General features: G+C 39.5%; 1 protein-coding gene across 7 annotated transcripts in view; it reads left to right on the top strand.

Annotated features, from left to right (window-relative positions):
• The window catches only part of PPFIA1 (PTPRF interacting protein alpha 1), a 52708-nt gene that overhangs the window by 34131 nt on the left and 4879 nt on the right, over nucleotides 1–13698 (top strand). For 4 of the 7 annotated variants that reach the window (XM_058025466.1, XM_058025464.1, XM_058025465.1 and 1 more), the window contains 11 exons: nucleotides 431–582; nucleotides 1187–1359; nucleotides 1482–1575; nucleotides 7487–7568; nucleotides 7679–7879; nucleotides 8643–8705; nucleotides 9233–9259; nucleotides 10630–10805; nucleotides 10889–10986; nucleotides 11909–12084; nucleotides 12586–12654. In XM_058025466.1, coding sequence (XP_057881449.1) covers nucleotides 431–582; nucleotides 1187–1359; nucleotides 1482–1575; nucleotides 7487–7568; nucleotides 7679–7879; nucleotides 8643–8705; nucleotides 9233–9259; nucleotides 10630–10805; nucleotides 10889–10986; nucleotides 11909–12084; nucleotides 12586–12654 — 1311 coding nt within the window. The remainder of the gene's footprint in view (nucleotides 1–430; nucleotides 583–1186; nucleotides 1360–1481; nucleotides 1576–7486; nucleotides 7569–7678; nucleotides 7880–8642; nucleotides 8706–9232; nucleotides 9260–10629; nucleotides 10806–10888; nucleotides 10987–11908; nucleotides 12085–12585; nucleotides 12655–13698) is intronic. The other 3 variants (XM_058025469.1, XM_058025468.1, XM_058025467.1) reach the window with 1 other exon arrangement.

The raw sequence follows: 13698 nt of genomic DNA, 5'->3' as shown, positions 1-13698 counted from the left end.
TAGCCACAGGTGTGTAGAAACTGACTTCACAGAGTCAATGATCTTGCTAATAATTCTTTCCACAGGTCTCTTTAGTTTTTCTGTCTTTGCACTTGCTTGAACTGGGGACAGGTATATTCATTTTATGGTGCTGAACTGGGTACAGGTATATTAATTTTATGGTGCTGAAGGCATTACTTTAGTTCTTAGCCCTATAAATGAATAAAAGATAAGTGCTACTTTCTCATTTCATGAATTTAGTAATTTGTCACTGAAGGTAACAAGAAATTCAGAAAGAAATCAAGCAAAAAATAGGCAACTGCAGAATGATAAGGGCAAGAGTGATCCTTTGGCACTAAAATAAGATTCTTCCTTTCACTGTTTTGTGTAGTGTTGGTATTGCCTTCATGTTTTGGCATTGCCCCTGAAGTTTTCCTTCCTTTCCCATCAGTCTCCAGCTTCCAGAGAAGAGGTACGAGATGACAAAACCACCATAAAATGTGAGACATCGCCGCCTTCCTCACCCCGCTCCTTGCGCCTGGACAGAGTCCAGAAGGGAGCTCTGCACACTGTGAGCCACGAAGATATCAGGGACATCAGGAAGTAAGTGAGCTGGGAATCACTCACACCTACCAGCAATTCAGTGTTCCAGCATCAGGGTAAAACCCCAAACTGCAGAGCTGTTCAGCCTGTAGGATTTTAGTCTGAGTGTTCAAGTGTTTCTCAAAGTCAGGAGTGTGAACACATAAATGGGTGACTGTTACATAAACATTAGGAATGTAGATTTTGCTAATGCTTGGAAGTGGCTTCATGGGAATACTTTTGGTACTCAAAGTCTGTATTAAGTCATCTTCATGCTTGGGATATGAAAAATGTAACTCTTAACTCTTGAAGTTTTTATTTAGCTATAAATTGAGAAGTAACTTGCAAAATTGCCACTTTGATTGACAGATCTTTTCAAAGTACTCTTTTCAAAGTACCTAAGTATCTTAGATGGATTCCACTCAAGTATTTTGAATCTTGTCTGCCCCTTTCAGCCAAGAACTTGTGCCATCAACATTTCTTTTCATAATTCATAAAATTAAATGAAATTAAATGTCTTTAGTGAGCTACTGAACTTCTATTAACTTGCACAGAACCCTGAACTTATCTCTGATGAATTTGCTGTACATGGGCTCCTTTATGATTTTTTTTTTTTTGGGTACAGTTCAACAGGTTCACAAGATGGCCAAACCAGTAATCCCAGTAGCAGTAACAGCAGCCAAGATTCCCTTCACAAAGCCCCCAAAAAGAAGGGGATCAAATCCTCCATTGGCCGCCTGTTTGGCAAGAAGGAAAAGGGACGACCTGGACAGGGAAGCAAGGAAGCTCTAGGACAAGGTTGGTTTGCTTTTTCTTACACAGTGAGAGAGATGGCCCTGGGGCTTGGGTTTTACACATTCCTGATCAGTAATATTACAAAGCATTAAATTGAGAGTGACCTGAGTTGGGGTTTTTCATAGGTGGCCTGGGAGAAGCAGATGGTTCCTCTCAGGATGCATTAGGCCTCAGCAAACTTGGAGGTCAGGCAGAGAAAAACAGGAAAATGCAGAAAAAGTAAGTTATCAAATATTTTTAATACTGTGTTATTCGTGTGTTGCTTTGTTTAAAAATGCTGTGGTTTTATTTTTTAGTTTGGTTTTGGGGGATTTTTGCCTAATATGATGCTATGGCTAATAAGCCTCTGTAGATCTTATCTTTTTTTGTACTATTTTTCCAGAACATTAATAGCAGCATAGGTCATGGTAAATTTGAAAGGAATTTAAGCTGAAAGCTTAAAATTGGACTGCTGTAATAAAGAAATTTGGAGATAGAAGTGGACTCTTAACAAATTCCCCCTAAATTTATTATATTTCAATTATATTTCATACCTGCATTGGGAGGTATTAAATGTAATAAATTATAAATACCTTTAATTCATATGGGAGATTCCCCAAAGTTGTCCTTGGCTGTTTTTTGCTCCAGATTGTGGAGGAAGGGAAGCACAAGATGCTGTGGGCAGACATCCTTCCCTGTGTATGAATTTGCCAGCTCCTTTCTCTCTCCCTTTGTGTTGCAGCTGCTGGCAGCTTCTCTCTTCACTAATTTTTTCACTTCTGTTTAAGATTGTCTGTTGAAATCTTTTTCTTTGCACCACATTGCCCTGGTTTCTTCAATTTTTTTTAATCAGTTGTGAATATTTCTTTTTTTATGGCACCTTGTATGCAATTACCCTTTCCTAGTCAAGAGAATTTTTTCACTCTATCCCAGAAAACCTTTAGTTGGCTGCTCACCTTTGGAGTTTCTGTTTGCATGCTTTGTTGTTTCCAGACTTGGAGCAGATGAAGCAAAGACTAATCATAGGTGAAAAAGAGATATTGCTACGGGTAGAAATTCTGACTTGATGCTTATATGGGAATACAGGAAACACTCAAATAAGTAGGATCAGGCATTCCTTGCATTTTTTCTTTCAATGCTGAGCCATATACCTTAAACTTCTGCTGCTTCTGTTCTGTTCAGCTGTGAAAAAACTGATGAAGGTCAGACTTTCCTTGCTTTCTGAAGACAGACAGTAAATGTTGAAAAGCAAGGGTGCTAATTTTCCCTTTGAGAGGGATTTCTTGCAGTACCTAAGTTCTATTAACTAATAAGAATAATGCCTGGTGGCTGCTAATGAAAACCAGCAGTGTGTTGGTTTGAAAATTCAGAATGGAATGTGGGTTTGTTTGGATAAGAGAAAGCTCAGCTGTTTTTCTTCAGACTGCTGCTCTGAAGGCAATCATATATTATTATGATCTGGTATTTTCCCTTTTCTACAGTGCTTTAGAGTCATACCACATCTTGGTTGAATAAATAGTTTTAGTCTGGTCATATCTAAGGAGTGGTAAGGTCTGTTCTTTGAGCAATATAGGTATTTCTCAATACCAGCCACAAGTTTCATTCTCAAGTGAAATAATCCATACTGTCTTGCTTTAAGAAATGCAAGAAGTGCAGTTGCAGATAAATCATGGCTTTCCTTGTAAACATTCTGCTTTTCAAAAATGTGCTGGTATTACTTAAAGTATAATTTATGGCTGCATGTTGCAGATTGCTTAAAAGGCAGCTGTCTCTATGAAACAAATGAAAACTTATAGTTTGGAATTGCCTTCTTAGCTCTTCCAAAGCCCCTCTCCATCTCTTCCACAGCCCAGTTAGGTACTGGAAGGGGCTTTAAGATCTCCCTGGGACCTTCTGTTTTCTACCACTCAATGAAATTAAAACAATCTAGATCTATCATTTGAACAATCCCAAGTAAAATGCTGTCATGCCATTGTTCAGAATCCTGAGGGGTGTTCTGAACATGGGAAGCAATATTATCTATCACAAGGGGTCAAAGATCCCTTGCTGCCTCCTTGAGATGCTCCTTATCAAAAAGAAAAAGTGGCAAAGCTGCTCTGAATTGCTTTTCACTCTGATATTGGAGAAGGGTGGGTTAAAACACATTCTGCCTGGCTGTTTGCTTACAAAACCTTGTATTCAGCAAAAAGAATTCCAGCTACCTGAATGCTTGGAACAACAAGAGCTCATTCTATTTATAGCTGTCTCTAATCCCTATTTGCTCATTTATCTTTCTGATTTCTGCCTGCATGTGCACAAACAGGCTGAGGGCAGTGTTCATTGTCTGCTAACAAAAATGTATTTATAGTTACAGAATTAAATTACTGTACACATTATTTGTCTGGTTTTGTATGCCTTTGAGTTCAGTTTAATCCTAGTTTTATATTTGTTTTTCATTATTTTATTTTCCTTTTGTTTACCATTTGATGTGGTAGTGCAAAATCAGGGTAAGTTTGTATTTGTTTTTATTAGGATTGTTGTGCAAGTATGATAAAACTAGTTTGGATTTTTTAGCAATATATTAAAACCTTTATCCTTTCTTCAAAAAAGTCTCATCATGAGAGGAAATACTAAATTCAAAAGAATATATTATGAAAATGTGTTGCTGAAATAAATCCAGTGTCACCTAGTTCAGTGTGAAAGCTAGTTTGTGTCTTGTCTAAATTTGCATGGTGTGAGCTTTTACAGTGGAAATATTAAACCCTCTTAGATTAGTTTTGTAATCTGGGATTTGAAGGCTGTTTAGCAATAGTAGGTATTTTGTGTTTCCAAGGTAGATGTATTTCTGTAAAGTGTTGTTTGGTGTTTACTAAACCCAAGTGGTTGATAGTGCTGTGTTCATCTCCTGTGTGAGCTGTGGTAGTGACAGTGTTTGCCACAACTGTGTTTGTGCTTTTCTGGCTACAGCACCAGCTTAGTACTGTATTCACCAAAAAGGAAGGCAACCCTAAATTTAAGAGAACTCTCACGCACAAAGCACTTACTGCATCCCTGAACTCAGTCTAGAATAGGGATATTAACTTTCCCCTGATGCTCTGCCTATTTCCATCTCATGTTTTACAACTGTTGCTTCTCAGTTTTTACACCCTGAAGCTCTGTCACTTCCATCACTATCACTCTCTTCCCCACACTGCAGTGTTTACTGTTTCTGAACTTCTTCCAAATCAGTCCTCTTCAGTTCTGTCCAAGAAATCTGGGATGCAGCATCCCCCTATGGCTTTGACTCTGCATGTATCCATTTCCATGCTGTCCCAATTCAGTGGCCAGGTGATCCAGGCTGCTTTATTTTCCCTGTGGGGTGAGCATGTGCTCCCCTGCCAGGAGTCCTTCTGAGCACAGCTACTTCACACAGTCTGTGCACTCTCTGCTGCACCAGGCACCACCTGCAGCTTTGCCATCATTTCTCACTCCCTGTGACCACAGCTTTTGTCCTCCCAGCTGCTGTGAGATGCCTCTGGAATGTGTCTTAACAGTGAGCCTTCCCCCCTTGCAGCAGCATGTTTGGGCTCCTGTTCCAAGGGAAGCTCAGCCAGGTTTTTTATTAAGTCTCCAGACATCTCTCCCTTGGTTTTGTCACCCAGGAGTTATTCCAGTAGCCAGCTACTCTTTTGGCTCTCTTTTATCCCTCACAGGGCCAGGTTTGTACCAGCTGTTAACGCTGCTGACACCACTGCAATATTTTTTTCCTCACAAAGATTCTGGATTTGGCTGCTCGTTCCTAACTGGTGTAAATAATGGTTGGGCTGTGAGACTCAGTTGTGATCTCTCAGGGATCTATCTGATCACATTTTACTGGAATGCAGTGAGTGTCTTGGAGTTTGAAGGGAGTAGTGGGAAAAGAGAACGTCTCTGCTATAGGAAGAAAACATCAGTGCATCATTTGCAGATGAAACAGCAGCTGCTTCTGAATTCTTCCTATGAGATGTTTTGTGCCTGGGCTACATCTTGAGCTTTGGGGTTAAGGATTTCCTGTGCAAGCAAGTTTTTAATCTCTCACTGCATATGAACAAATTCTGCAATTAATTTTCCGCTTCATGGTTGCTTTCCTCTTTGGATCCATTGAATAATTTCTGCATAAACTCAGCTAATAAACATTTTTTCTTTGTTTGTTTTTATTTTTATGTGTTTTCTTCCATCACACAATTATTTTCTTCCTACATTACCACCATGAGTTTCAAGTTGCCATCATAACCTCTCCTTAAATTTTTGATGTATTCCTTGTATTTTGCTTCAAAGGATTCACTGTTTCATGGTTACCATGGAGTATACAATGAGACTTACAGAACTACCAGAAATGACACTGATATTCTTTGAACTCCACACAATGCAACCACCGAAAAGGAAGGCCTAGACACCAATTTAGAAGCTAAAGTATTTGAAGAAACTTTGTGTTCCTTTCTGGCAAATACAGTATTAAGCACTTTATTCTGTTCTTACCAAACAGTGTTTCATATGATCTTATAAATTTATTTTTCTAATATTTAAATCTTAAACAACAAAGAGAAGCAGAACAAAATGTGTTCAGGGCTAATTAATTGTAGAATGAATGTAATGTATTCCACAGTAGCAGGGAAATAGCTGATCCTTTATTCCACATTCATAAATATGTGTCTTTTTGAAAAGTACAAATATGTCTAAGCTTTTATAGTCTTTTTTGGTAGGGAAATTGAGCTGCTGACTGCTGAACACTGTTCCACCTTAATGGATGGATCCCAAAATGGTACCTGAATGATTATTTGTAACCAGTTGTCTGGCCGTGCCTTCCTTCCTCCCCCTTTCCCATTCCTGGGAAGCACATTTAATTAGCACAAATTACTGGGAGGTTCTCCCAGAGCAATAGGAATTTATTGGTGTGCAGGTGATGAAGCAGTTGCTAGTATATTTATTGCTTCATTATTTCTTTTTAATATTTAGTTACCTCCCAATATAACATGAGGATCCCAAATATGTCTAAAAGAGCTGAATGCTGCATTTCCATTTTGTAGGAGTAGCAAAACAGCTCCTTGTCTGTCAGTAATCACTCTTCAAGGTGCCTTGTATATTTTAATACCTATAACTTCTAAAACTGTTATTACCTTAGATCTCTCCAGTGAGACAGTTCAAAAGGCAAGGAGTTTTTAATTGATTGAAATAGTGAGAAAATGGTAAATACATAATGCAAGGTCTTGACTCAGTAATATTGCTGCATATCTTAATTCTACACTTGCAGGTATGAATAAAGAACAGTAAAATCAGTCTAATTAGGTGCAGTTGTTTTTTCACATTTTCAAAGGAGAATGAGTGGAGATTTAACCATATATAACTGGCTTTCAAAGGCAGTGTAAAAATGCTTTTTTTAGGCTTTCTCCATGTTTTTAGCCAGGCATATCCAAGCAGCATTGCATACTTATACCCACAGTGCTAGTTTTTGTCCTTTGGTTTATTAAACATTTTTGGCAGCTATTTATAGGGACCTTGTGAGCTTCCATTGTCTCTGGGAGCTGAATTGTCAATGTGAAACTTCAGGCGCTTCTGTTTCAGCACAACAAAGGAAATGGTGTCATCAGGGGAGATGAAAGCTGAGTTTCAGTGCACAGCCCGTCAGGATAGAATTGCCAAACACAACTCTGGTTGTGTGAAGCTGTGCCAGATGTTCTGACAGGCTGATGTTCACCAGTGGAATGGTCGCTGTCCCAGTGTCCAGCCCTGACAGCTTGATGGACAGGCGTGTCGGATGTGCTCATGTGTGGCCACAGGTTTCAAATCTGCACATGCTGAGGAGAAATGACTGCTTTGGTTCAGCTTTGCTGGGCAGAAAACTGAGCAGCTGAGAATCTGCTTGCCAAATAAGCCTGACATCTTCACTTTGGGCTGGAAGTGTCAGTAGTGACTTCAGAAACTGGGTTCTGAAAGGCAAGATCTACATCTCTGCTGCTCTCAGATTTCCTGCCCAGCTCAGCTTTCATCCCTACATAGTCCCTGTACATGTGCTGTACCTGCCTGAGGAGGTGTGTCATATAAGGCTGGCTGGGAAAGGAATGAGTTAATTATTGGAAAGAAGATAGTGAAGTGAATGCAGTGCTGGAATTGTAGCATCCATTATTATAACTAATGACTATTTCTGTAATTGTAGGCACGAGTTGCTGGAGGAAGCCAGAAGACAAGGTTTGCCTTTTGCACAGTGGGATGGGCCCACTGTGGTGGTGTGGCTGGAGGTGAGTGCTCCTCCCAAAATGAATAAAAAGCCCCCTCAATGTAAAGCCTGTGTGGGTTTGGAGGCAGGAATGTTTTCCACATCCTGTTTACTTCCCTCTGTGTGTTGCAGCTGTGGGTGGGGATGCCAGCCTGGTACGTGGCTGCCTGCCGAGCCAATGTGAAGAGCGGTGCTATCATGTCAGCACTGTCTGACACGGAAATCCAGCGGGAAATCGGCATCAGCAATCCCCTGCACAGGCTCAAGCTCCGCCTGGCCATCCAGGAAATCATGTCCCTAACCAGCCCCTCTGCCCCTCCCACCTCAAGGACGGTAAGGAAACGTACTTTTGCGCAATAAACACCTAGAATTTCCCCATGTTTGACTGTAAACTTAGAACTGAACTTGTATTAAGAATTTCTGGAAAGGAACACTTTATTTAAATATAGGCTGTTCCTTCCTTTCATGGAAATTAACTAAAGGGATAACTGCAATTTTCTTTCTTGAGGAACAGAGAAGTTTATTTCAGTCTAAGTATGTAATGCAAAGTATTTAGAGTATGTGTTATTTTGGCCTCCAGAGAATTTAAAATACAGCTGAAGTCTACAAGTATGTACAGAAATTTGTAGGATAGTTGGAGGCTCTTTTAATGTAGCTGTAAAGCCATTAACTCCAAGTAATGCAGACTACATGATCTAGGAGGCACCTGTCTCTCTCTAGTAAATTTAGGCACTTAGTGGGAATTTTCTCTTCTGAGTCTGCCTGCTCTGCAGTCTAAAGTTATTCCTGGGGCTATGTGCTAGGCTACAAATGTATTTTTCGGATTAGAGCAGAGCTGAGTGTTTACCCATTAATGAAATCCTGTCAGCTGTTTCTGCTGCTCAGTTTTGTTAATATCTGTGAAGGAAGTTGATCCCTGTGAGTAGGCTTTTATTGCATGCCATGACTGTCAGTAGCTGTAGCTGACCTAGAGACCATTGCTTTGCCCATGCCTGCTCCTTACATGTACCGATTGCTTATCTGTTCTGCAACCTCTCCTCTTTGTTACTGCTTTCCTTTCACTGGATGGGATTGATTCCCTGTGGGCTCATGTTAGACCACGGGAAATGTCTGGGTAACACATGAAGAGATGGAAAATCTTACAGCCACACAACAAACGGTTAGTTTACAGTGTTGCCACTTCTCTTCCTTAGAGTGCTTTTTCCACTTCTTGAACATTTGAATCAAGTACCTTTTGGTCTTTTTTTTCTTTTTTTTTGTTTCCTTCAAAATAATGCACTAAAATTCTGGATCATTGCTTCTTCTAACTATTAACCTTGCAATCTGCATCTTGATAGCTTTTTTCCCAGAAGGGAGGAAGAAAAAAATCAATGTTGATAAGATTGTAAACAAAACTCTAATCTGTAAAATGGAGCTCTGACTTGATTGACAAATAGACAAATTGAATTATTGGTGCAGAAATTTCTTCTCTCCAGAAAACTTAATCAGTAGATGGGGTTTGCAACTTCTCATACAAAAATAAGTGCCTTGTGTATAATTTTTTACATTGCATGATGCTTGGTTTATCTAGATTTTTTTGGTATGCAGTAGATTTAGAGTCTTGCAGTGCACCATTAACTTTGACCTCCTTACTAAACTTAACCACTAATATGTGTGTGTTCTTTTGCTTTCCTAACCACCTAACAGGAAGATGAGGAGGGAAGCTGGGCTCAGGTTGGAAACTTTATCTCATATTACAGACTGTATGTAAACTGTCACAATCATTAGAGCATGAAAGAATCTGTTTTTCCTTTAGGCCAGCATCTTTTAATGATTCTGGGTGTGACCTGGGGATTGGGAGAGGGGGAAACTGCAGCCTTATCTCTCTACAATGCACACTTGGGAAATACATGTGATTTAAATATTTTAATGTTTTGGTTGGGGGTGGCTCTCTGAGGAAGCCAGAATTCCAAGAGGAATATCTGCTCTGTGTAAAATGTCCCTGTCCAACCCAGCCACCATCCCAGGTGTGCCACAAAGTACCCTGGGCCTGGATGGTTAAGTAGATTTCTATGCACTTATTCTGTAATTCCCCTTGACTGATTGTTTTGCCTTAAAGTGGTGGCAAATCCTAATTGTATTCTCAGACATTGATGTAGCTGAGTATTTATACAGGGATAGAAAGGTAACTTGGGATTTACCCATGATCCATATCTTTGCACAGTGTGGACTCTTCTTTCTTGGCTGCTCTCCAGCTTAAAGCTGGTTTAAGTCCCATTAACTACATCTCAGCTACTCATTTGTTGATTGTCAGTGATAACAAGTCCAGAGTAAGGAGCTCTTTCACTTGGCTTGGAGAGGTGCATTTCCTTGTGGCCTTGCTCCTTTCTGGAAGGTGCTTCCTTTAGAGGAGAAATAAAGCTTTTGCCTTTTAACAGAAAAATCTGAATTATTATGCTTTTGAAAAAAGGAGCTCCCTGGTTTTGTTGCCCAAGGAGTGATTAGATGTATGATTACAAACTCGTATTTTTATAGATGTTTTCTCTAAAAAAATGCCTGGTGATTTGCAGATCAAAACTGTAATGAGAAAAATCTCTTTTAGGATAAAGACTAGCATTTAGAATGGCTTGTTTTTTGGTAACAGGGTTTTATCAGTTTCTGAAAACAGCTAACTGTATATAAAAAGGACCGCAGTTATTTTTCTGATATGTTTTCTTTATAAAGTCACCAGAAAAATAAGATTCCCCCCTAGTTTTCAAGAGCGAGCGTATTTCCAACATCTCAACACAATGAAATTGTATGGCTTTTGCTGTCCAACCATGTAGATTAGTCTTTCTTTAAAATTTTATTAGCTCTTGCATATTTTGTCATGCCATTTCTTGATATAAATTGAGGCAGTTTTACTTGCTGATGTGAATATCTGCACTTGCTTTTCTCCATGAGGATGACTTCTTTGGAAAACACACACGTAGTATTCAGTATTCTGATGTGCTTATCTTTACAGGCTAAGAATCAAATAAGCAATTTCTTTAAACTGTGCTGTCTAAAACAGCTTTTCTTTTCTCATGTCAATAAGCATGTCCCTTAATTTTTTTTCAAACCAGACACTAGCCTATGGTGACATGAACCACGAGTGGATTGGCAATGAGTGGCTGCCAAGCCTGGGGCTCCCTCAGTACCGCAGCTACTTCATGGAATGTCTGGTGGATGCTCGCATGCTGGACCACTTAACCAAGAAAGACCTGCGTGGGCAGCTGAAAATGGTGGACAGCTTTCACAGGTAACGAGGCTGAAGATGGAGACCTCACCCACAGTTAAGTGATTCCATTATCTCTAAATATTTTTTTTCTCTGCTCCAAACAGGAACAGTTTTCAGTGTGGAATTATGTGCCTCCGAAGACTGAATTATGATCGAAAAGAACTGGAAAGAAAAAGAGAAGAAAGCCAGAATGAAATTAAGGGTTAGTGCATTGTCCTCACCTCAGTCTGATTCTGCCATGTTTTCACTGATCAGCCTCAAAGATCCATAAACAAAGAAAAAGCTTTAGAGGGTGGAACCATTTATAAAATAACAAGTGTTAAATGCACAAGGCGTGTCTGGATGTAGGCCCTGAACCCTGAATGATAAACCACATCATTAAATCACTTACTTATGCTACAAATGTGAACATTTTGGAAACTCATACTGCTCTGAAGTTTGAAATGAAATGTTTTAGGAGAATGAGAGTTAAGAACATGTTTGGGGAGGGATGTCCTTATTTTCTTCTCTTCCCCCTGTTTTGACATAACTTTACATCTGCATAATTTTATTGTTGCTTGTGGTTAGTAAATTTTATTGCCCAGCAGTTGATGAAAAAATATCCAAGTGACTTAGGTAATTATATCTTCCAGATTCATGATGTTTCTTGTACAATAGAGAAGGAGTAAGAGAAAGTAGGGTGGGAATTCATGATTTTCCAAGATTTGCTGTAGTAATTTTGTTCCCTTCTTAATATCAGAAGCATTTTCTGATATCTGAGTCTAAAAACTTGCTTAGAAGGTTCTGTCCTTGCTCTTTCCCTTTCCTTTCAAATCATGGATAAGCTTTTGGTGGTTAACTTGGTAATTGTGCCTGAGATCATTCCCAGGAGTCACAACTGACTGGCAGCAAGCAAGCCAGGGTTGTGGCTGGTGGGTTGTTTTTCACGTCCCAAATGGAATGGGTACATCTCTTGCATATAGAGAATTGCTCCTTGGAATATTTAAGTTATGGTGTGAAATGTCTTCCAGCAGACTTGTAATATGTTTACTTTCCACTTCAATCATCCAGTTCATGACTGTGGATGATTTGGCTCAAAGAAGAGATGTTGTAATGAGTCTGGCACTATGTTTTTGCCTCCCCAGATGTCCTGGTGTGGAGCAATGAGAGGATGATCCAATGGGTGGTGTCCATCGGCCTTAAGGAATACGCCAATAACCTGCAGGAGAGCGGCGTTCACGGCGCGCTTGTGGCCTTAGATGAATCCTTTGATTACAATGCATTGGCTCTCCTGCTGCAAATCCCCACTCAAAACACGCAGGTAACCAAGGATGAGGCACCTTAGGCCTCCTAGGAAGGTTAAAAATGGATGAAAAGTTGTCCATTGTCACACACGACAAAAACTTAAAATCGTGCTTTACTGATGGTTTTGTAGTTGTTAATAACAATTCTTACTGATAAATTTGCTGGGGGAAAAAATTGCTTGAATATTTTCTTCACAGCCCATCTTCACAACAGTAGTGTGAAACTCATCATTTTTGTTTGTCAGTTTTTACTCTGAAATAATTAAGTTAGAGGCAGAGTCATGAACTTTCATATCACAAATGGAGGAGAGCTGTTAAGTTTTCCTTAAATTTTTAATGAGTTACAAATTAAATTGTAACTTTTCAAGTACTGACTTTTCAAGTATGAAGCATGTTTATTAATCTGATAAGAAAGCACTAAACAATTTGGGTCCTATTAAGTTTTTAAAATCATTATAAGTTACTAATTACTAATCTTTTGGAATCAACTTCCATTTCTTTTGTACCACAAACTTCAGGCTCGTGCTGTTCTGGAGAGGGAATTCAATAACCTCCTTGCTATGGGCACTGACAGAAGACTTGATGAAGTAAGTTACTTGAGTTGTTGACCCATTTTATGGTTCTGGAAACTTTATCAGAACTGCTCAGTGAAAGAATTTAGCCTGAACCTCTTCAAGCTTTTGACAGAACAATGACAGAAACTTTAATTTGAAACTCCTTGTCTCTGAGGGTTTCTAAATACAGCAGGGTTTTGTGTATTTTGGTAAGATGACTTTGAATATGAAAGTATTGGGAAGATTTGCAAGTTTGGTTTACTAGCCCGTCTAATAGCAGCACTTTGGGCTGAATCCTCTTGATCTAAAATATGTGAAAATTAGTGACCAGCATTGCAATGAGCAAGCTGTGATAGAGAAAGGCACTTTATCCTAAAGAGCAGTATTTCAAAGAGCTTTGAGTGCTTTTAAGAAATCTTCTGTTAATTGTGATTCATACTGGTGCAGAAGACCACCAGGTGTGTTTACACATCAAAGTAATTTTTGTTGGGCAGTCTGTGATTTTATTGTACAACTGCATTGAAATGAGTGTAAAACTCTCTAAGTGTGAAGCTATTCTGTGCACCAACATCAAAGAGGAGAGAGTGTTCCATCTTTAACCTTTTAGGTTGCTCAGTGGACAGGTTCAAGCTGATGTTACTTCCCCAGGAGAGCCTTAATTAACTCCATGCTGCTTCATCCTTGGTGCTGATGAGATTTGATGTGGTAGCACATGTAGGCAAAAGTGTTGCAGATTAAGGCTGAAGTGACAAAACCCTTCTGTGGTTAACCAGCTCAGGAAACCAGTCTCAGAAACATTGGTGCTGGGTTGAGGAAAAGGACAGGGGAAGGGGAAGCTCCTGACAGCTCTGTTCCCTTGTGCATCTCTACCAAGGTTTTAACAACCCATCAGAAAGCATTGATGGTTTTCTAAAGTATTTTCCTTGGAGATTTCAAACTGCAAAAGGAGCTTTAAGGCAAGAGATGTTTGCTCTGTTCTAGTAGCACAGGGCAGTTTGATAATGAAGATCTCTCCAAATAATGGAGACACTTATCTCCTAATTGTACAAGGGAATAAATCTGAGCATTGAAAGGATT

This window comes from Melospiza georgiana, chromosome 6, assembly GCF_028018845.1.
Source record: "Melospiza georgiana isolate bMelGeo1 chromosome 6, bMelGeo1.pri, whole genome shotgun sequence".
Classification (NCBI taxonomy): domain Eukaryota; kingdom Metazoa; phylum Chordata; class Aves; order Passeriformes; family Passerellidae; genus Melospiza; species Melospiza georgiana.
This window is presented reverse-complemented; position numbering and strand designations above follow the sequence as displayed.